This window comes from Argentina silus (genome assembly GCF_951799395.1).
Source record: "Argentina silus genome assembly, chromosome: 18".
Taxonomy (NCBI): domain Eukaryota; kingdom Metazoa; phylum Chordata; class Actinopteri; order Argentiniformes; family Argentinidae; genus Argentina; species Argentina silus.
Genome location: NC_139672.1, coordinates 3,329,382 through 3,349,732, shown reverse-complemented (window position 1 = coordinate 3,349,732; position 20,351 = coordinate 3,329,382). Strand labels below are relative to the sequence as shown.

The window sequence follows — 20,351 nt, the reverse complement described above, 5'->3', positions numbered from 1 at the left end:
AGAGAGAGAGAGAGAGAGAGAGAGAGAGAGAGAGAGAGAGAGAGAGAGAGAGAGAGAGAGAGAGAGAGAGAGAGAAAGAAAGAAAGAGAAAGAAAGACAGAGACAGATATATTCGTGGGGAATTTTGAGAGCAGATTGATCTAAAAATATAACCATGACTATCACTGTGTATGACTCAACTTTCAGTAAGTAGGAGTAGCTCAAATGACCAATAACGGAAAAGATCCAGGACCCAGACGGGGTCACCCAAACGGGGTGATGTTCCTACATGCTGTTAATTCTTAGCAAAACTAACTACTAATCCGCTGTATTATACTGAACTTTGATCATATTTAAATGTTGTTAATGTTGTCTCTCAAATGATGTTAGATCAGTTCGGAATAAGGATAAGAAAGGATCAATGGGAAGTGCCTTTTAGAGTATTCAAACGAGGGTTACCGTAACTATCATTGTAGCGATTGGGAGGAAACGCAAAAAGTCATTTCCGCTGCAGCAGCAAGACAGGACGTCAAAGAAAATGTGGAGAGGAGAGACGAATTGAGCCAGGAAAAGAACCGTTAACCTAGAAAGTACTAATATCACATTTGTATATTTTGGTGGACATCGTGGCAGTCAGGAGGAGAGTTTTAACTAGCTACACACACCTCGAGACCGCGACATCGACCTGATACCCCTTGTTCTGTGGTTCGGACTTTAGCCAGCTAAATTAGCTAGCCGGGTAACGGCTCCTATCGAGAGATGGGTACAAGAGCAAGCCGTTTACAAGAAGAATCTGTGCCTTCGGCTTTCGTAAAAGATGGCACAAAGCGGGACTCTTATAGACGAACCCGATGTAGTAGGCCAACCAGTCTTATGGTAGACTTCTCGGGGAGTTTTGAGGATACGGAGGCCAACCACAGCCGATCGGAGGAAGGCAGCGATTCGGACATGGGGCAACAGGCGAGCGCCGACGGAAGCCCCGCAGACCACCACACTCTCCCCTCCATCAGTCAGGCATCACCAGCGGAAGACAACAGTGAGTGCAAGAGTGAAGAAGACGGTAATATCAGTCCCGAAGGTGCTGTCAATGAGGAACAGTCTGGAGAGGAGACAGGCCGCGTGCCTCACCGCACTTTCTCTGAACGTCTACCCGGTAATAGGCACTCTTCCGGGCGCAATGTGAGCGCAAGATCCGCACGGGTGCGAGGCACCCATCAGCGGCCGGTGTCAGAGGCTTGGATTGGCCTCTACCGTGTCAACAATCGCCACGGCAGTAAGTTTATACGTGACCAAATGTTGGTTGATGTCTTTACCTCGTTGTTGACTGTTTGTGATATTTGTTGATGATTTGTAGGATTTACAGCTCTTCCAATACGCGCAGTATTAGAATTGGCATGTTTGTTTTGTATTTACAGTAGGTCTAGGCTAATTGAGTTGACCATCTTATACAAACTCATATTCAAAGCACGTTATGGTAACTATTAATATCATGGAATTGTAAAGGCTACTTGCTGATAAATATCAGCACCTTGTGCGCGTTTGGCTGATTTGACTCTGTTGTAGAACATTGCATTGGTTTCCACACTGGCAACTCTGTCTAGGAATGGGACGGGGGTGCAAAGATCAGTAACCGATATATAATCCAAGACATCACACAATCTAGCCACGATCCAGCGAAATGGATTATTCCGGAATTTGCATTCTTGAACAGTAATCTCTCTGGTTCTTACAACCCTGCATAACTCAATTCATCTAAACTCACTGTAAACTGTTAACCAGCTTCAAAAGTGTAGGAGGCAGATTATTTTACTATACATAGACTACACTGTCACGAGAATTTAATCAAAGAGCGTATTTAGTTCTCCATACAGCCGCAGCATTAATATGGTGAAGAGGACCTCTGACAAATAAGAATCTCTCATTGTACACATAAGTACACATAAATACACAGATGGACAGAAATGGTGTTTATCGATGTGAGATCTTAACCCAAACACAACAATGGGTCTATTTTCCCACGCGCCTGAACGCAGCCCCGGAGCAAGTGTAGTAGGAAATGGGTCAAAGGCCTCCACACGTACAGTACACACCCCTGGCAGAGGCCCAGAGAGAGGAGGGAGAATGTAGGCCAACTGGGTGCGCTCTTCCCCCTACCCCATCCCCGGACCCCGAGGCTGCTTCGAGTCCTCTTGTTTTGCGTGATGTCCCAGCGGAATGGTGATGACTGGAAAACTAGTAACAGGTCAGCCTGTCCTAAGATCATCATCGGACCACATTGATCAATCAAATGCAGATGTCAACACATGCGTCAATGGCCCAATATTGCGTTAATATGTGTAATATGTTTTTGTAATTTGACGGCATTAACCCGGGCATCTTGTCTCGTTCACAGATATCCGTTGTCCTTTCTGCTCCAAGCCTTTCCCAGGGGGCCGAATCGAGGATCACCTGTTGAGCTGTCTGACGTCTCCCCCCCTCCCCTACAACAGTGAGTATCAGGGCAAACAATCTGCAATTTACCCCTTTGAGCTGTGCTAGTGTCCCTCGCTACCATCCCCAGTTACTCGTACTCAGCTTAACACTCAACAGAGAGACAGCCACATCTTATATATCGTCCAGCTTTAACATTGACCCAGGCAGTGTGGCCTTTTCAAACAACCAGACAATATGAACGGTCAGGCAAGCTGGATCTTGTCAGAAATCCCCTCTCTTGTCCTCTGGGGGTTTGCGATGACACTGACGTCTAACTGAGATGGTGTGTGTGTGTGTGTGTGTTTGTGTGTGACCATGTCTGTGCGGTGTGTTTCTCAGCGGACGTGCTGAGCAGGGACAGCGGTGAGTGTTCCATCTGCCTGGAGGATCTGCTGCAAGGAGAGACCATCGCCCGGCTGGCCTGCCTCTGCGTCTACCACAAGAGGTAAACAAACCTGGGTTACCAGGAAGGAAGTCTCCTCAGGGCTGAAGAAACAACCACAAATGTTTGTTTTTGTTACGAATCATGATGTTTCGCAATAGGTCAGATTCGTAATTGTAGCAATGCAGGTCATGTGTCCATTAAAAATACATTTTAGTGATTTCATTTGATTTAATCTCTCTCCCCTCTCTCTCTCTCTCTCTCTCTCTCTCTCTCTCTCCTTCTCTCTCTCTCTCTCTCCCTCTCTCTCTCTCTCTCTCTCTTTCTCTCTCTCAGCTGTATTGATTCCTGGTCCAAGGTGAAGCCCTGCTGTCCTGAACACCCTTTCGATTGACTCATGGGTCACGTCCTCCACAATGACACACCTGACTCAGGTACATACCTGTGTGTGACAATGAGAGAGGGGGGGAAGGGGATACAAACTGTTCCAACACCATATAACATTATCCAACTGAAATGCAGGTAGAATTCAGTTTAGATACAATATAATATACAGTGGGGGAAATAATTATTTGATCCCCTGCTGATTTTGTTAGTTTGCCCGATTACAAAGAAATGAGCGGTCTATAATTTTTATGGTACTTTTATTTTAACAAATAGAGACAGAATATCAACAAAGAAGTCCAGAAAAAACACATTATATAAAGTTATAAATTCATTTGCATTTGATCGAAGGAAATAAGTATTTGATCTCCAAGCAAAACATGACTTAGTACTTGGTGGAGAAACCCTTGCTGGCAAGCACAGAAGTCAGACGTTTCTTATAGTTGGTCACCAGGTTGGCACACATCTCAGGAGGGATTTTGGTCCACTCCTCTTTACAGATCCTCTCCAAATCCTGAAGGTTTCAAGGCTTTTGCTTGGCAACTCGAAGCTTCAGCTCCCTCCACAAATTTTCGATAGGATTAAGGTCTGGAGACTAGCTAGGCCACTCCATGACCTTAGTGTGCTTCTTCTTGAGCCACTCCTTTGTTGCCTTGGCTGTATGTTTTGGGTCATTGTCATGCACCCATCCACGACCCATCCTCAGTGCTCTGGCTGAGGGAAGGAGGTTCTCGTCCAAGATCTTATGGTACATGGCCCCGTCCATTGGCCCCTCAATGCAGTGAAGTCGTCCTGTACCCTTAGCAGAGAAACAACCCCAAAGCATAATGTTTCCACCTCCGTGTTTGGCGGTGGGGATGGTGTTCTTGGGATTGTAGCATTCAGCATTTCTCTCCCTCCAAACACGAAGAGTCGAATTTATGCCAAAGAGTTCAATTTTGGTCTCATCTGACCACATCACCTTCTCCCAAGCCTTCTCTGAATCATTTAGGTGTCATTGGCAAACTTCAGATGGGCCTGTACATGTGCCTTCTTGAGCAGGAGGACCTTGCGGGCACTGCAGGATTTCAATCCGTTACGGTGTAGTGTGTTACCAATGGTTTTCTTGGTGACTGTGGTCCCAGCTGCCTTGAGATCATTACCAAGCTCCTCCCGTGTAGTTCTGGGCTGATCCCTCACCCTTCTCATGATCATCCTGACCCCACGAGGCAAGATCTTGCATGGAGCTCCAGGCCGAGGGCGATTGATGGTTATTTTGTATTTCTTCCATTTTCTAATAATTGCACCAACAGTTGTCTCCTTCTCACCAAGCTTCTTGCTGATGGTCTTGTAGCCCATTCCAGCCTTGTGCAGGTCTACAACTCTTACCCTGATGTCCTTTGAATGTTCTTTGGTCTTGCCCATGGTGGTGGAGAGGTTGGAATGGAAGAGATTGATTCTATTGACAGGTGTCTTTTATACCCATAACAAGCAGAGATTAGGAGTACTTTTCCTAAAGTGACAGAACTAATCTGTGTGCCTCATGGGCATATAACCGGTCTGTATGAGCCAGCTGGTTTGTAGGGGATCAAATACTTATTTCCTTCGATCAAATGCAAATTAATTTATAACTTTATATAATGTGTTTTTTCTGGACTTTGTTGATATTCTGTCTCTATTTGTTCAACTAAAAGTACCATAAAAATTATAGACTGCTCATTTCTTTGTAATCGGGCAAACTAACAAAATCAGCAGGGGATCAAATAATTATTTCCCCCACTGTATGCTTGAATATAGAGGTACTGTATTTCTGTTCTCCTCGTCAGTTGGAATTCTAAAAGATAAGGAAGTGATCATTTTACTGATGTCTGACACACTTTCTTCATCCCCCTCCAGGAGACTACACTGTATTCAATATTTCAGAATATATATAAGATGGAACAATGAAAAATACAAGAGGCGAGGCGAGCCTCCTCCTAATTTGACTCAATGAGACACAGCACCAGGAGGACACTATAGCAGGTGACGACCACACCGGTCCTCCTCAGTCTGGACCGGTCCATTTGGGCTTGATTCACACCGTTCAAGCCAACACTGGCACAGAGGGCCCACTGCCCCTCGATGAACTCAGCCTAAACTGCTGGACTCTCTATGTCCAAGACGGACCGAAATATTATCATCACACCTGATTGACAGTCGTCCCCCCTTGATCGCGATGATCTCGGAGAGAGGAGAGCAAAAAAAAAAAAAAAAAAAAAGAAAGAAAAGTGTATGTGTCTGTGGCTTTGCTCCCCTCTTCCCCTGTTGTGGGAGGGTTTCCCACTTAGGACAGGTCATTCTATATCACACTGCACACAAGTGTGGTGCAGAGAGCCATTGTTACACGGGACGAATGTTTCATTCTGTCGATTTTGGAGAAAAAAAAAGATGAACCAATCCAGAGTGAACCGTTAAAGCGTAAATATTGCAATGCATTGCTTTTCTTTTTTAAATATGCCAGATGTCGGAAAGTGTTTTTTTTTATTTTGGCGTGTGGGGGTTGCTGTAGTGACTAGGTGTTTTTCTATTGTCCAACCATGCATTTCAGGGGAACGCGCTGTGAGTCAGTCGATTGTTGTATTTGAGGCTGAGCTGGTCAGTTAAGGCGGTCAGTGCGCCGTTGTTCTAGATGAACCGGCTTTGGTTGATTCTGAAGCTTCGGTGCTGCTGTATTATGGTTGAGCCAGGTTGATACAGTGGTCATCACCTACCCTGGGCCAGAGCACTGGTGACATGACCACAATGAGCACTTCTCTCCTCCCCTAAGCTGAACCTCCTCAGATAAGGTCTGCTTGATTGAACCACAGTGGCTAAGTGTGCGTGCGTGCGCGCGCGCTGGTGTGGACGAATGGGGCCAGCATTGTCATGATGTAACTGCCCAACTGGTTGTGTAGTTGGATGAGGTGTGGGTGCTTATGGCTGTGTGGATCAACTGCCCTGACTCCTGCTTGATGAGAAAGCTCATTTAAAATGTTAGTTCTACTTTTAAATCACACAGCTACTTTCGGAACATACTGCTACTTGAACATGCCCACACCCCCCACCCCCCAATCCCTCCTTCCTGGCCCACGTTGGAGGCATGCTATAGGCATGTGGTACGTCCCTCTCTCTGGGGTAAAGTCTGGATATTTGGACCAGACCCTGAGTGATACTTTGGCCATCTGGCTACATTCTTGTCTGAGAGAGGGAGAGATGTATTTTGGGGCATGTTTCCACCATGTATGTGGCAGCTGTCTCTCCCTTCGCTGGAGGCTGTGAACAGCTGATGGGTGATTATTGGATCAACCTCCCTCCCCTCCTCCTCTTCCTCCCCTTAAGAAGATTTATCAACATTGTACAATTACCATTAGGATTATTATAACTACATGTGTTTTAACTGCTACCTTTGCCTGTGTGTTGGTTGCCTTTGCTTGGTGAGAGGTTCATAAGATGCATTTCTGATTATGTTGTCGGGGGCGGGGATGAGCTGTGATGTCACAGTGGTGCTGCTCTCCTGGACTGGTTGAAGATCAGCATGAGGACTAGCCTAGTGCTGGGATCTGTCAAGCATTCCTATTGGTCAATCTCCCCTAAGTCTTGCTCCACATCCTGCATTCTGAGGTGCTATGACCTGCTCTGCCCCTAGATGGCAGTCCTGTGCATGTTACCATACCCTCTTGTCTTGAGAGAAGAAAAATATACAATGACGCCAAATGTATGTCTGTATATAAGAAACTGGGAGATGTGTGTGTGTGTGTGTGTGTGTGTGTGTGTGTGTGTGTGTGTGTGTGTTTGTGTGGGTGTGTGTGTGTGTGTGGGTGGGTGGGAAAGAAAGAGAGTGTGTAAAACAGAAAATTGCTCATTAGATGTTACATTTTTTGTGGTGGTGGTGGTGGTGGTGGTGATGGTGGTGGTGATGATGATGATGATGATGATGTTGAATAATTATGTTGTGTGTTTAAAGGTGGGAGCAGGGGGAGTGGGGTTATCAGTGAAAATATGGACAAACTGAAGCCCCAAATGTTGCTCATTACTTTTCCCCTTAAGCTGTGTGGTGCAATACAGTACCTCAATTTTTACAAATGCTAAAAACTCGTCATAGCTATTCTCCCCAGGATGATATTTTATATGTACTGCATCTTTGACCATTTAAATCACAGGGTTCTACTCCTCATTGGCCCTTAGCTGTGTGACGGTTATGCTGGTATATATTCAATGATAATGTTTTTAAAGGTCACAACAACAGCAATATCTGCATCCCAAGATATGGACAATCTGCCTTCTCTCTGGTATAGAACAATTGAGTTTATTTATTAAAGTGTAAATATGTATTGCAATTCAAAATGGCTTGGTCTTTGTCTGTTCATTATATTGTTTCTAAGCTCAGATATTTTGTATGTCTCAAAGTTGTTTTTATATGTATTTTTTACAATAAATATAATGTGTGAGCCCTGTTTTGTTGATGTCCTCGTGTGTGTATGTGTCTGAGTATTCATTCATGTTTGAGCATATCTGCACCAAAGGAAGGGTCCATGCCAATGACACCCAGAGACTCATTTTTTTTTTTTTTTTTTCTATTTCTATGTGTGTATAAGGAGAAAGACATTTCTTAATCATGAAACCTCATCGGTGTTTGAGGTCAGAAGAGTACGGAGGATTGGTTCTGTTTTTTCCTCTCATGTAATTTACGGTATTCAGTTTCACAACTTTGTGAACTCCCGCTGTTACGTCCATACAGAGTGTTATTTGCATATAAACTCAACTATATAGTTCCAACTGTCAACCTTATAACACCAGTTTATAGTTACTAATTGATTTAGCAGCCATATCGACTACCACTATGCCTGTTTGGTCACCACTGAACCACTTCCCTGAAGAACCTGTTTTATCGAATTCTACAATCCTATCTGACAACATTCATGAAAAGGGAAACATTTTGTTTTTGTTTTTTTACAATTTCCCCTACTGTCCTTATCTGAGAAGCTGGAAATTTTCTCTGCTTGTTACACCACTAGTTCTTCTTCTCGTCACCACAGACAGGAAATGAGACAAATGCTTTAGTAGTTGAGGTTACGGGGCAGTTGTTTCAGTTGGCGGGTGAAGCATGAAGTGAAAGGGGATGTATTGAAGTTCACGCCTGTTCATCAGACAGTAGAGTAAGCGCATCATCAACACTCAGCACCAGTGAATCTCAGGTAAAAAGGTAAGCTCCTTGGTCTACTTCAATTACTCTGGAGTGAATACATTTTTAGGGTGTCAAAGTTCTTGAGTTGTTGTGAATCACACCTGTGACAGTTTTAACAAAAGTGATTTAGTAAATATGTTGATGGAATGGACAACAAAGATATCAAACAACACATTTTGTTGGTATACTACTGTAACAGAAAATCAGAACATGTTTTTTAAAAGACCTGCTTTTGTGGATAGTGCTCAGTTTCATTCTTGCTTTTCACTTGGTTGCGTCCAACTACAGGAATGATCTGTACTGCAGTACTTTACTTATTACACCTGTTACTGAGAACTGTGGTTATGCTGAAAATATGCTGCATTCACACACACACACACACACACACACACACACACACACACACACACACACACACACACACAGAGAGAGAGACAAATCAACATATAAGTAATTTAGGCTATTTAAAGTCACAAGTATTTTGCATTTGTTGCATAATTATTGCAAAAGAGGTTTCCAACCAGAATTGGAGTCAGATGTCAATTCAGTTAATTCAAGAAGTAAATAGAAAATACAACTCAATAATTGTAATTCATTTTCAATGATTACACAATAGAATGAAAAAGATAAGCTTTTTACATCATACGTTTTTTCCCTTCTTGAATTGACTCTGAATTGAAAGCCAATTGTCCCCAACCCTGTGTCTAATTTCAAGGGTTAAATCAAGGTGAAATAGAATGAATAAAATATTACTCCAACATAGAGAAAATGTCAATGAAGCCACAGTGCTTACACAAAATCTGACTTCCTGTTTTGTGGAAACCCAAATTGATGCAACACACCTGCAACACTTTTGATTGTGTAAGAGCTTATAGCCACACATCGCTGTCCACACTCCAACACATCCCTTTCAAAATCAATGCCCTTCATAACCTCTAAACCTCCTATGTCCTCCTCAGAACATCCATCTTCTTTTTTTTTTTTTTTACTTGAACCCTTCTTCCCTTTCACACTTCAGTCTCTCTCAGGATGACAGATGCACAAAACTACCCCACACCCAATGACCCGGGTGTCCTCCCCACCAACCTGCCACAGCCACCCCCTTACCCCCAGGGGGAGGCACAAGTGGACCCCGCTCTACCGTATATGCCACCTCCCTACTCTGCAGCCCCGATGCTGTACCCCCCTCCACCAGGGGGTGACTTTGGACCGCTCCCACCTGGGGAGGTGTACCCCCCAAAAGCTGATGGGTCGGCCCAGGAGGGGCATCCAGGTACAGAATGAGGATAGTGTCTACTGTTTCTACTGTATCTGCATAGCTGCCCTGAAATATCAAACACAGAGGAGGTTCCGTCATGTAAGGAGCTTGAAAGATAAACTGAAATTAAGAAATGGTGCAAGCAACATCATTCCTTTTAATGCACACATTTATGTGTTCTGTTAAATGACCACTGAAAAGGCTATATAAACAATAACCACACAATTATGGTGTTTCAGTATTGTGGACAGTTATTAATTAAAATTAATCATACACACAGAAGGGAACTTTGTACCAGCAGCAGACTCCGACGTCCTCCTGGTTTCATCATTTGATGACAAGACGATAAGGAGGGCTTTCATCAGAAAGGTCTGTACTGATGTTTCTCTGAGGGTTTTGGTCTCCAGGCCTGGTTATATTTTTACACTGACCTCACTTGCTCACCTGCAAACCCTCTAATAATGGTAACCATGTCGGTCTGTGTATCTGTCTGTGTGTATGTCTGCCTGTCTGTTTCTCTGTCTGTCTATCTATCTGTCTATCCAGGTGTTCAGTATTGTGACGGTGCAGCTGCTGTTCACCTTCAGCGTAGTGTGTGTGTTCACGTTCTCCACGGTGGTCAGGGGGGTGGTCCGGGAGAACCTCTGGTTATACGTCAGCGCCTACATCATCTTCGCTGTGGTGGCCATCTGTCTCAGCTGCTGCAGCTCCTTCAGCCGCACTCATCCCTGGAATCTGGTGGCACTGGTGGGTCCCACTCCACTACGCCAAATCACACTCTGGAGGACGGGCTCATTGTTATGCGTGGGATGGAATCGGGAATAGTGTCAACCCACACGTGGGTTTGATACCATTCCTCATTCCAATCCATGCATAACAATGAGCCCGTCCTCCGATTTCTACCTCCAACAGCCTCCCCTGACTACACTACTATACTACACTCCACTACAGTACACTACACCACACTGCACCACAAAACATTACTTTTGTTAATTTTTTTTCTTTTTTTTCTGCCAGTAATTTTATGAAAATGTAATGTTAATAATGTTTTCTTATCCTATCTTAAACTACACTACACTTGGGGCGCTTAGTGGCGTAGCACACTAATGCGCATACCACGTAATCGCAAGGTTCCTGGTTTGATTCTGACCCTCGACCTATCTTGCATGTCATCCCTCCTCTCTCTCACCCATCCTTCCTGTCAATCTCTACTGTCTCTATCCCAATAAAGCAGAAATGCCCTAAAAACATATTTTAACAAAAAAAACTACACTACACTTAGACAGTTAGATGAGGGACTGAGTGGGTCTATTCACGTCCCATACATGCTCACCGCCCACACCCACGTAGAAGGTGAAGTGACTTCTACCACGTCTAATACCAGTGTAGGTTATGAGGTTACTTCCTGTGTTCCCACTTCCCCGACATGTAGGTGAATGTAACTGTAACTGCAATGAGAACCATTGTCTTATTCAGCATGACAACACAACACATTTCCTCAGTATCTGTGTGGATCAGGGGAGGCTGGTGGAGGTAGAAATCGGAGGACGGGCTCAAACACACCATCCCCCATTCCGTTCCATGCATTACAATGAGTCTGTCCTCCGATTTCTACCTCCACCAGCCTCCCCTGGTGTGGATATGATAACCTTGGGTAACTGAGGGTAAGACTGGGTGTGAATGTCTATGAGATACTTGTAGCTAACAGCGTGTGTGGTGTGTGTCATTGTGTCTCCAGTCCGTGATCACTGTCAGCCTGTCCTACCTGGTCGGAACTGTGGCCTCCTTCCACGAAACCACCGCTGTGGTCATCGCCATGGGAACCACGCTGGTCATCTCCTTCAGCATCATCATCTTCTCAGCCCAGGTCAGGCTCCAGTCCCACTGGACTACACCTACTATAAACCTCTTTTTCTTTCTTTCTTTCTTTCTTTCTTTCTTTCTTCCTCTATCACTCTTTTTTTTTTTTTTTATCACTTTCTTTACTAAGACATTATGTATTGTTTAACAGTATTATTGATTATTTATGTATTCAATTGCCTTCACTCCTCTCCCTGGAGGTCTTTAATATTTCATATCTTATTTTCTGTGGTCATCTGTAGACTCGCGTGGACTTCACGATGTGTAATGGGACTATGCTGGTGCTGGCGATGACCCTGCTCATGTTCGGAGTCTTCAGCACATTCTACTACAACCATATTCTGCAGATCGTCTACGGGTGTCTGGGGGCCCTGCTCTACTCACTGGTACGTCACAACTAGTTTTTAGTAGTTACTACTAGTTACCCACTCATTCATATTCAAGCCTCTCTTACCAACCCATTCTACCAGTCCGATAGCCCACACTCATGCTGTCAGCTCTAGTATCTAGTACTCCCTCTAACTGTTGGGAGTTGATAACCCCACGATATCCAGAAATGAAGATGGTCAGCAGTGATGTCACAACTGCAGGGATTGTGTAAAAACATGCAGCTCAATATCACACGTGTAGGCCTACTAAATGTATCATCAGTCAATATGGAACCTATTTCTATCATGGCCAAAGAAGAACTCTCCCTCGTCTAAATAATCATTGCCCTCTCCTTGTCTGTCTGTCTGTCTTTCTGTCTCTGTCTCTCTCTGTCCCCGTCTCCCCCTCTCTCCCAGTTCCTGGCAATTGACACTCAGCTGGTGATGGGCAGACAGAAGTATGCACTGAACCCAGAGGAGTACATATTTGCTTCTCTGATCATCTACATGGACATCATCCTCATCTTCCTCTACCTGCTCCTACTACTGGGAGGAAGCTCTCGTTAGAGACATACCATGTGACACACACACACACACACACACACACACACGCTGCAATGCACACGCACACACACACGCTGCAATGCACACACACACACACACACACGCTGCAATGCACACACACACTCCACTCAAATGTTCATTATGAAAACAGTCTTTATTTCATTCACATGGAAAGCCCCCTGCTTTAATGAGGAAATATGAATGCAGACATATCTTGTTTGTCTTACTCACTTGAATTGAATCTAGTTCTTTTGTAATCATTAAAATCTGTTTTGCATTAAACAAGTGGTCATTAATCATGGTATGCTAGTATATCATAGACAAAACATTTTGGTTGCACCTTTGTTTTTGTTTTCATTTTTACATAAGAAAGATATATTGAGTACAACACACAAAAAGAAGAGCTGCTGTCAAAACAAGTTGTACAGTATTCACTTCAAAAACTGAACACAGTAAAAACAAGTTTGACTGTATCGGGATTAACCCGGCCTCTTTTGACACTTAACACATATTCACTTAGTGTTGCAAAAAAAAGTGCAACTAGTGCAAAATGTGGTTAATCAGAATTCATCTGTGTTGTCCAATGGGTTCACACATCCATATTCATAACCACAGCCTCAGTGAACCAGTAGAGAACACTTGTCTGTTCACCACCCATGTCCATATCAGGGGAGGCTCATAGAGGTAGAAATCGGAGGATGCGCACTTTGTGTTTGATTCCATTCCTCATTCTGTTCCATGCCTTACAATGAGCCCCATCCTCCGATTTCTACCTCCACCAGCCTCCCCTGGTCCGTATCTCCTAGCCTCACCACAGTGAGGCATAGTTGAACTGAACCCTGAGGAGGTATCTCATACGGGTCTGGGCCGGGTTGTAGACGATGAACTCGTTGTAGAGGAGGGAGTAGCCGCCTGCCTGTCCCACCCCGGTCTTCACTCCGGGCCCCATCGGTACCGTCATCCCATCTCTGAGGTTAGGGCAGAGGAGGAGGAAGTGGAGGAAGAGAAGGTGGAGGAGGTGGAGGAAGAGGAGGTGGAGGAAGAGGAAGAGGTGGAGGAAGAGGAGGAGGAGGAGATGGAAGAAGAGGTGGAGGATGAGGAAGGAGGAGGAAGAGGAGGAGGAGGAAGAGGTGGAAGAGGAGGAGGGAGGAAGAGCAAGAGGAGGAAGAGGAGATGGAGTACATAGAGAGAGGGAGAGAAAGACAGCGTGAGACAGCAGACAGTAAAAGAACATGAATGAACAACGGGAGACTGAATAGACTCCTACATATCCATCATAGGACACTTCACTCAGCACTAAAGCAGTTACGCCTCTGATCTGCGCTGGGTAAAATGAATGAAATACGTGTGAAGTTATCTGACTGTATGAATCTCCCATGTGTGTGAGAGTAGACTGAACAAGCAAACACCAAGAGAGGTTTAAACTCACAATGAGACAAAGTTCTGGGGGTCCGGCCCGGTCTGGCCCAGTCCTTTAGTGCTGTGTTTCCCTGCAGGTAGTCTCTCAGCATCGTAGTCGGCGTGAAACAGCTCGTTACTGTCCCCTAGGGCAACCTGTTGCCAGAGCAAAACACACATCACCATGGCGATTAATTAACATAATCACCATGGCGATTAATTAACATGATGTATCCATAAATGTATACCGGCCAAGGTTTGTGACACAATACTCACACGATAACAACAAACCCTTTGTATAGACTAGTTGCTACTGTCTAGAGTAGTTCTCATTATAGCAGCTGAATGTGTGCAGCATGACATTGCACCTCTCACTCACCCACCTCACTCAACAGCAGGAGTCCAGTGTTGTTGCGTTGATTGGCAAAGCAGTAGTTGGCACTTTTTGATGACATGTCAGCGAAGTAGATACCTTTCCCAAACTAGGAGAGAGAGAGAAAGTCACCATACAGCAAACAATTCAGAATCAGCATGACACGCATTTGCCAATCCCCCACTAGCTCTCCTCCTCCTCCTCCTCCTCCTCCTCCACCCCCCCCCCCCCCCCCCCCCCCCTCCCGCCACCCCCTCACCATGTATCCAGTGATGGGGGCCTCTGGGGGGGCCACCCGGAGCCCCTGGCTGAGGATCCCAACCCAGTTAGACAGACGGGAGCCGTGCCACAGCAGCGTCCTGACACAGAGACATGCATGTTAACACAAGCACAGGGACCGCCCTTCTACCCCACAGGGACCGCCCTTCTACCACGTCTAGAACCCCACTGGATTCCTCTGTGGCAACCATGTGCTTTTATACTTGCGTTTTTCTTTTTTGAAACAGATGTTAAACTTCTCTAACTTGTCATTTCACAGTTCTCTAAAAAGCCTTTCATATTGTCATGTGTGTCTATGGCACAGTGTATGTAGTCTGAGAATGGGATGTGATATATATATATATATATATCATTGTGACTGCCAATGGCCCCTGGTCCTAGCATTTTTGCTTATGATGACTGATGTATAGATGATTCACTTACTTTAGACAAATGTACTTGTTGTGACTATGTTGTAAGTTGCTTTGGATAAAAGCGTCTGCTAAATGTCAAAAATGTAAATGTAATTATACCTGTTGTGTAGCTGTGAGAGGAAGCTGTTCTTCTCTCCCTCCCGGTCCACAGAGAAGATGTCCAGGACGGTCATGGTGTAGTCACTGTGAGTAGGAGCATGGGTGGTCTGGAGATACCTCTCTATCACCTGCAGAGAGGGAGAGAGATGGATTTTTCATGTTGTGGACCTGGACTACTACAATTACGAATCTGACTGTCACTCACCTGGTATAGAACCTAACTAGCGTAGAGGCACTCACCTGGTATAGAACCTAACTAGCGTAGAGGCACTCACCTGGTATAGAACCTAACTAGTGTAGAGGCACTCACCTGGTATAGAACCTAACTAGTGTAGAGGCACTCACCTGGTACTCTTGGCTCCCAGAGGCCAGTGGCTGCATCTGGCATTGGAGGGAGCGGTACTGCCTGTCCAGAGGGTGCTCATCGCTGTTGGCACTGGACTGGACCATCTTCACTGCTATCTGGATGTCACTCAGGGCCTGGGGGGAGACAACAGTGGGGTCAACAGCGGGGTCAATAGAGGGGTCAACAGTTGGGTCAAGGCAGGGGAGATAGAGGGGTCAACAGTGGGGTCAACAGCGGGGTCAAGGCAGGGGAGATAGAGGGGTCAACAGCGGGGTCAACAGCAGGGTCAAGGCAGGGGAGATAGAGGGGTCAACAGCGGGGTCAAGGCAGGGGAGATAGAGAGAGGACGCATACATAAAAAAGTAAGTCACGAGACTCACCTCCAATAAGGCTATTTTCTCCTTCAGCTCTTCCTCAGACCGAATGACTGGCGGAGTTCGCAACCTGGGAAGAGAGATCACAGACTGGGGGTTTGATACCATTCCTCATTCCAATGAGCCCCGTCCTCCGATTTCTACCTCCACCAGCCTCCCCTGCTGTACAACGGCTTGTGAAAACACGGCAAACATTCAGTACGGACCCAAAGTCATGGGGGATGCGTGTGTAGAACTGGTTGCACGCGTCCAGCAGCTCTCGGTTGCTGCCCTTCCTCTTCACACACTCCTCAATCTTCTTCAGGGCGGAGTAACCTGCACGTATCTGCTCCGATGTCAGCTTGCCTGGAGGCAGGAGGGAGCACAACAACATATGAGGACAGTATTGACAGTGACGTCAATGCTTGTCTACTGGGAGGATAATGTGGTGGTGATGATGAAATGTGGTGGTGGTGATGTTTTTTGTCATCCTTCCGTCTTTCGAGATTGGAAAGTACCGAACTGTACACGTGATGGAATGTTTACGAGAGCTACAGTGTGACACCGATGCTCACCAAGAGGAGCTTTGCGGGTGTCAAACTTCATCTCCAGGACACACTCCTCCATGGCCTTGATGTCACAGATGAGCTCCAGGAGGGACTGGAGCTTCACATCCAGCTGAGAGGTCTTCTTCTGGGGCAGAGCCTGGAGCTGGAGCTGGCTCCCCTCCTGGAAGAGAGGGAGGACACTGGTGAGAGACACACTCAGCTGGCTGACGATGTCAGTGAGGATGGAAGGAGCTGGGAGAGGAGAGGAGGGGAGGGGAGGGGAGAGGAGGGGAGAGGGAAGGGGACTGGAGAGCAGGGGAGAGGAGGGGAGGGGAGGGGACTGGAGAGGAGGGGAGAGGAGGGCACTGAAGTGGAGGGGAGAAAAGAAAAGAGAAGAGGGAGACGGGGAAATTAGATTAGATTAGATTCAACTTTATTGTCATTGTGCAGAGTACAAGTACAGAGACAACGAAATGCAGTTAGCGTCTAACCAGAAGTGCAAAATAGCAGAAAGTGCAATGAACAGTATTTACAGGTAGTGCAATATATGATCAGTAGTAGTGCAGTATAATATAGTATAATATAAGCAGTATAATATAGCAGTGCAGTATGTGAGTAGCAGTAGCATTATAGCAGAATAAATAGTTACAGTATGAGCAGTGTAGCAGCATATGAGCTGTATGGGTAATGCAGTCTAGCAGTATATATGTATTAACAGTAACATGAGGTAGATGCAGAATAAATATAAATATGGAATGCCGTATAAACAGTATAAACAAGTATGTACAGTATGTGCAGTAGTATTAAGAAAATATAGGATATGTGCATTATGTGCATTATGAACAGTATGAACAGGTATGTACAGAAAAGCAGTGGTATTGAGTAAGAGAAGGGGAGGGGAGTATAGTGCAATAGTGCAATTGTCCGGGTGGGGGGGGGGGGGTGGGGGTTGCGGGGGTAGTAGGTTGTCAGGTAGGTGTAGTGTTCAAGTTCAGCAGGGTGACAGCCGCAGGGAAGAAGCTGCCTCTGAACCTATGTGGTGGAAATGATGTGGGGGATGGAAAGATGATGGGAGTGAAAGTGATGAGGAGGAGTGAGGGACTGGAAAGACTTTCCTTGCCTCATCATTGATGCTGAAGTCCATAAACACCATGTCATATTTTCCTGCCACCTTCTCAAAGTTCGCCCGGTCCACCCACTCGTTCTTGGTTTTGTCAAGAAACCTGCGACAAAACACATGCGAGGGGGGGGGGGGGGGGGGGGGGGGGGGGGGGGGTTGGCACGTTATTACCCTATTAGTAATGGTGTGTAAATATTCATTTACACATTCATCTACTCACTTTTTCTGGAAGAGAACTTTGGCTTGGCAGAGATCCCCACCAAAGGACACTAAACTGTTCTGTCCAACTTTACCAACTACATAGAGAAGAAAGTCACGTGTGAGGTCATCAGAAGAAAGTCACGTGTCAGGTCATCAGAAGAAAGACTGGGAGCCTGGGTTATGTTGTTAGGAAACATGGCTGAACAATCTAACCAAACACTAGAGAAACACAAACACAGAAACAGTACTGTACCTCTGCCCCATCTCAGCCACACACTATAGGACTTGGCATTGTCATCCTGAAGCAGCTGGATCAGGTAATATTTGTTGTTGTTGAACTGAAGATTTGTCTGTAAACAACCATAGGGGAAAAAACCAACACACCACCCATAGAAATCATTGAGCAAATAGAATCACAGTGTTATCACACAAATACAAAGAGTTAAACTGTCATGATGTTTTTACCTGGTTTAACATGACATCATAAACGTCATTCCCTTCACTGTAAACATGGGCCTGTGAGAAAAAGAGAGGGATGGATAAATCAAGAGATAGAGGAGAGACAGACTGTAATAGAGAGAAATGTTTACCTGTGACAAATAATAAACCCAATGAGCTAATTGGAGATTCTGTATTAGTAGATTCAGTATTGTTTGTGTTCTACCTCCAAGACAAACTTGTGTACACACAGATCACAAGTGGTTCATTGCATTGCTATTGGGATCAACAGTGTGATCTGTGTCTCTGTGACTGGGACTCCGCGTCTTTATGCATAGATCACAGCAAGGGCATATGACCAAAAATCAGCATACCGTCACACCTTCAAACAGAAACAAACAATTCTAGGAACTCAGAGACCACACAACCAAAAAAGGTCACGGCACAGGTGTCAGGCAAAACCACAAGGACGTGGGGTTTGAATGATGACAGAAAGTTTCCATAGCTAGTCCGCCTGATGACTGATTACAGAGTGAATACTAGTGTACCTTGCCGAGTTTGGCCTTGCATTCTGAGTCAACAGGAGCCTTGCCCTTCATGACCACTGTCTTCACAACCTCTGCACACAACATCAAAAACATAATGAATACACAACACACATCAACAAGCCACCCGACAGGAACAGAACAAAACTGACGGGCATTTTACAAACTCATCAGCAGGCAGTAATATCATAACATATAGCTATAGCCTAGCCTTAACACTATGGATGTCCTGTGTGTATCAGTGGGGGGCTGGTGAAGGCAGAGATCGGAGGACGGGCTCATTGTAATGCATGGAATAGAATCAGGAATGGTATCACACACACCACACGTATTTGAGACTATTCCTCATTCCATTCCATGCCACGCATTACAATGAGCCCGTCCTCTGATCTCTACCCCCACCAGCCTCCCCTGGTCTGTATCATACATTAAAAAAAATAATCCATAAACTGACATGGAGGGTATTTCTGATATCATAGACACTTCAGTTAGTCATATTTGAAAAGATAAAAAAAATCAAAGGAAGGAGGAGCTGAAACCTTTGCTCTCCGTTTCATCTGTGCTCATCTCTTTATTCTTCTTCTTCTGGCTCCTCCCCTCCCCCCGCTTCCGCTTGGCAATTGGCTGCTCCTCTGTCTCTTCCTTCTCCTCCTCCTCTTTGATCTGAACTGGGCTTGTGGCATCTTGACTGGTTGAATCCACAACATCACCACCGTCTGAACTCTCTATACAGAAAGTATATGTTGGTTGTAGGCAAAAGAAAGACAGATACACACACACACACACACACACACACACACACACACACACACACACACCTACATACATACATACATACATACATACATACATACATACATACGCACAGAAGCACGCACGCACGAATGGTCATAGTCGTATACCTATTGATAACAGACCTGGTTTTAGTGCACAAGAGCGTATTTTCCTCTTGTACTTTGTAACATTGTTGATCTGGACCATCTTCTTCAGGTCGACGTGATACCCAGATCCAGAGCCCAGAGTCAGGGACACAGAGGTTTCTCCAGAGGACACAGCAGAGTCCAGCTGGGCGGATGCTGAAGGGGGGTACGGCTCCCACTGACCCTCGTCCCCCATCCACTGCCAAACTGACAAGAAGAGAAACAATAGACAACCACAAATAGATGAACATGAACAACCATGCAACAAAAAAGAGAGATACACAACTTTGACATAACTTGTCTCTTTTTTTATTTTTTTTTAACATCTTATTCTGTCAGACAGAGAGGTATGACTGTGTAGTCCTACTAGAAAGTATGAGGTCCAATGTAATATTTGACATTCACTGTTTTATAGAATTGATTGAACTATGAAAATAAATGTATTTCATGCAGTATACGACATAAAGAAGTGTCAGACCAATTGAGCAAACTTGTCAGGACTTGCTGGCTGTGCTCTGCCTGGCCTGCGTGTGACGTAGCTCGCTAACCAAATACAACATAGCTTCCTAGCAAGCACTAGACTACTAACCTGTTTTGGACTGGGCCACTGCTTTTTCAGCTGCACTTTGAGATTTGTTTCTAGAGCTTCTGGTGCGCCTCATGTTTCCATACAGTGTTTGTGTCACTAGCGGAATACGAGTTTAGACTAGCTTTAGTAAGGAGCTGCGCTGACTTACGACAGAAAATAGGGAGAGGAGTGATGCGCGCGGGAAGTTGTCACACACTGGACTTTGTGAGAGTAAAGGTTCCGCCTTGGAATGTTCCTAGTCGAAAGTATTTTGTAGACGTACACTTACCTCCATCGCATG

At 45.2% G+C, this 20,351-nt stretch overlaps 3 protein-coding genes across 4 annotated transcripts; 2 read left to right on the top strand and 1 right to left on the bottom strand.

Annotated features, from left to right (window-relative positions):
* The first annotated feature begins 499 nt into the window (after positions 1-499).
* LOC310819155 (uncharacterized protein) lies at positions 500-7,668 on the top strand. The gene is made up of 5 exons (XM_083690401.1): positions 500-1,252; positions 2,372-2,467; positions 2,791-2,896; positions 3,170-3,267; positions 5,093-7,668. The coding sequence occupies exons 1-4, from the start codon at positions 739-741 to the stop codon at positions 3,225-3,227; spliced, it is 774 nt and encodes a 257-aa protein (XP_083546527.1). The 5' UTR covers positions 500-738; the 3' UTR covers positions 3,228-3,267; positions 5,093-7,668.
* Positions 7,669-8,271: 603 nt separating this feature from the next.
* On the top strand, positions 8,272-12,464 carry LOC310819103 (protein lifeguard 1). 2 transcript variants are annotated; one of them, XM_083690326.1, is made up of 7 exons: positions 8,272-8,417; positions 9,418-9,672; positions 9,938-10,026; positions 10,204-10,404; positions 11,396-11,524; positions 11,760-11,903; positions 12,303-12,464. In XM_083690326.1, the coding sequence occupies exons 2-7, from the start codon at positions 9,429-9,431 to the stop codon at positions 12,450-12,452; spliced, it is 957 nt and encodes a 318-aa protein (XP_083546452.1). In that variant the 5' UTR covers positions 8,272-8,417; positions 9,418-9,428; the 3' UTR covers positions 12,453-12,464. The 2 variants fall into 2 exon arrangements, with proteins under 2 accessions (XP_083546452.1, XP_083546453.1); XM_083690327.1 differs by having other exon boundaries at positions 8,281-8,409.
* A 120-nt stretch (positions 12,465-12,584) lies between these two features.
* Positions 12,585-20,225, bottom strand: parp2 (poly (ADP-ribose) polymerase 2). The gene is made up of 17 exons (XM_083690325.1): positions 20,072-20,225; positions 19,480-19,689; positions 19,102-19,287; positions 18,566-18,636; positions 18,045-18,095; positions 17,833-17,929; positions 17,599-17,674; positions 17,379-17,481; positions 16,286-16,439; positions 15,938-16,076; positions 15,738-15,801; positions 15,357-15,491; positions 15,012-15,139; positions 14,480-14,579; positions 14,231-14,329; positions 13,879-14,003; positions 12,585-13,417 (listed from the first exon to the last, which is right to left on the bottom strand). Exons 1-17 carry the CDS (start codon positions 20,142-20,144, stop codon positions 13,258-13,260), a joined length of 1,971 nt encoding a protein of 656 aa, XP_083546451.1. The 5' UTR covers positions 20,145-20,225; the 3' UTR covers positions 12,585-13,257.
* Between the last annotated feature and the right edge of the window lie 126 nt (positions 20,226-20,351).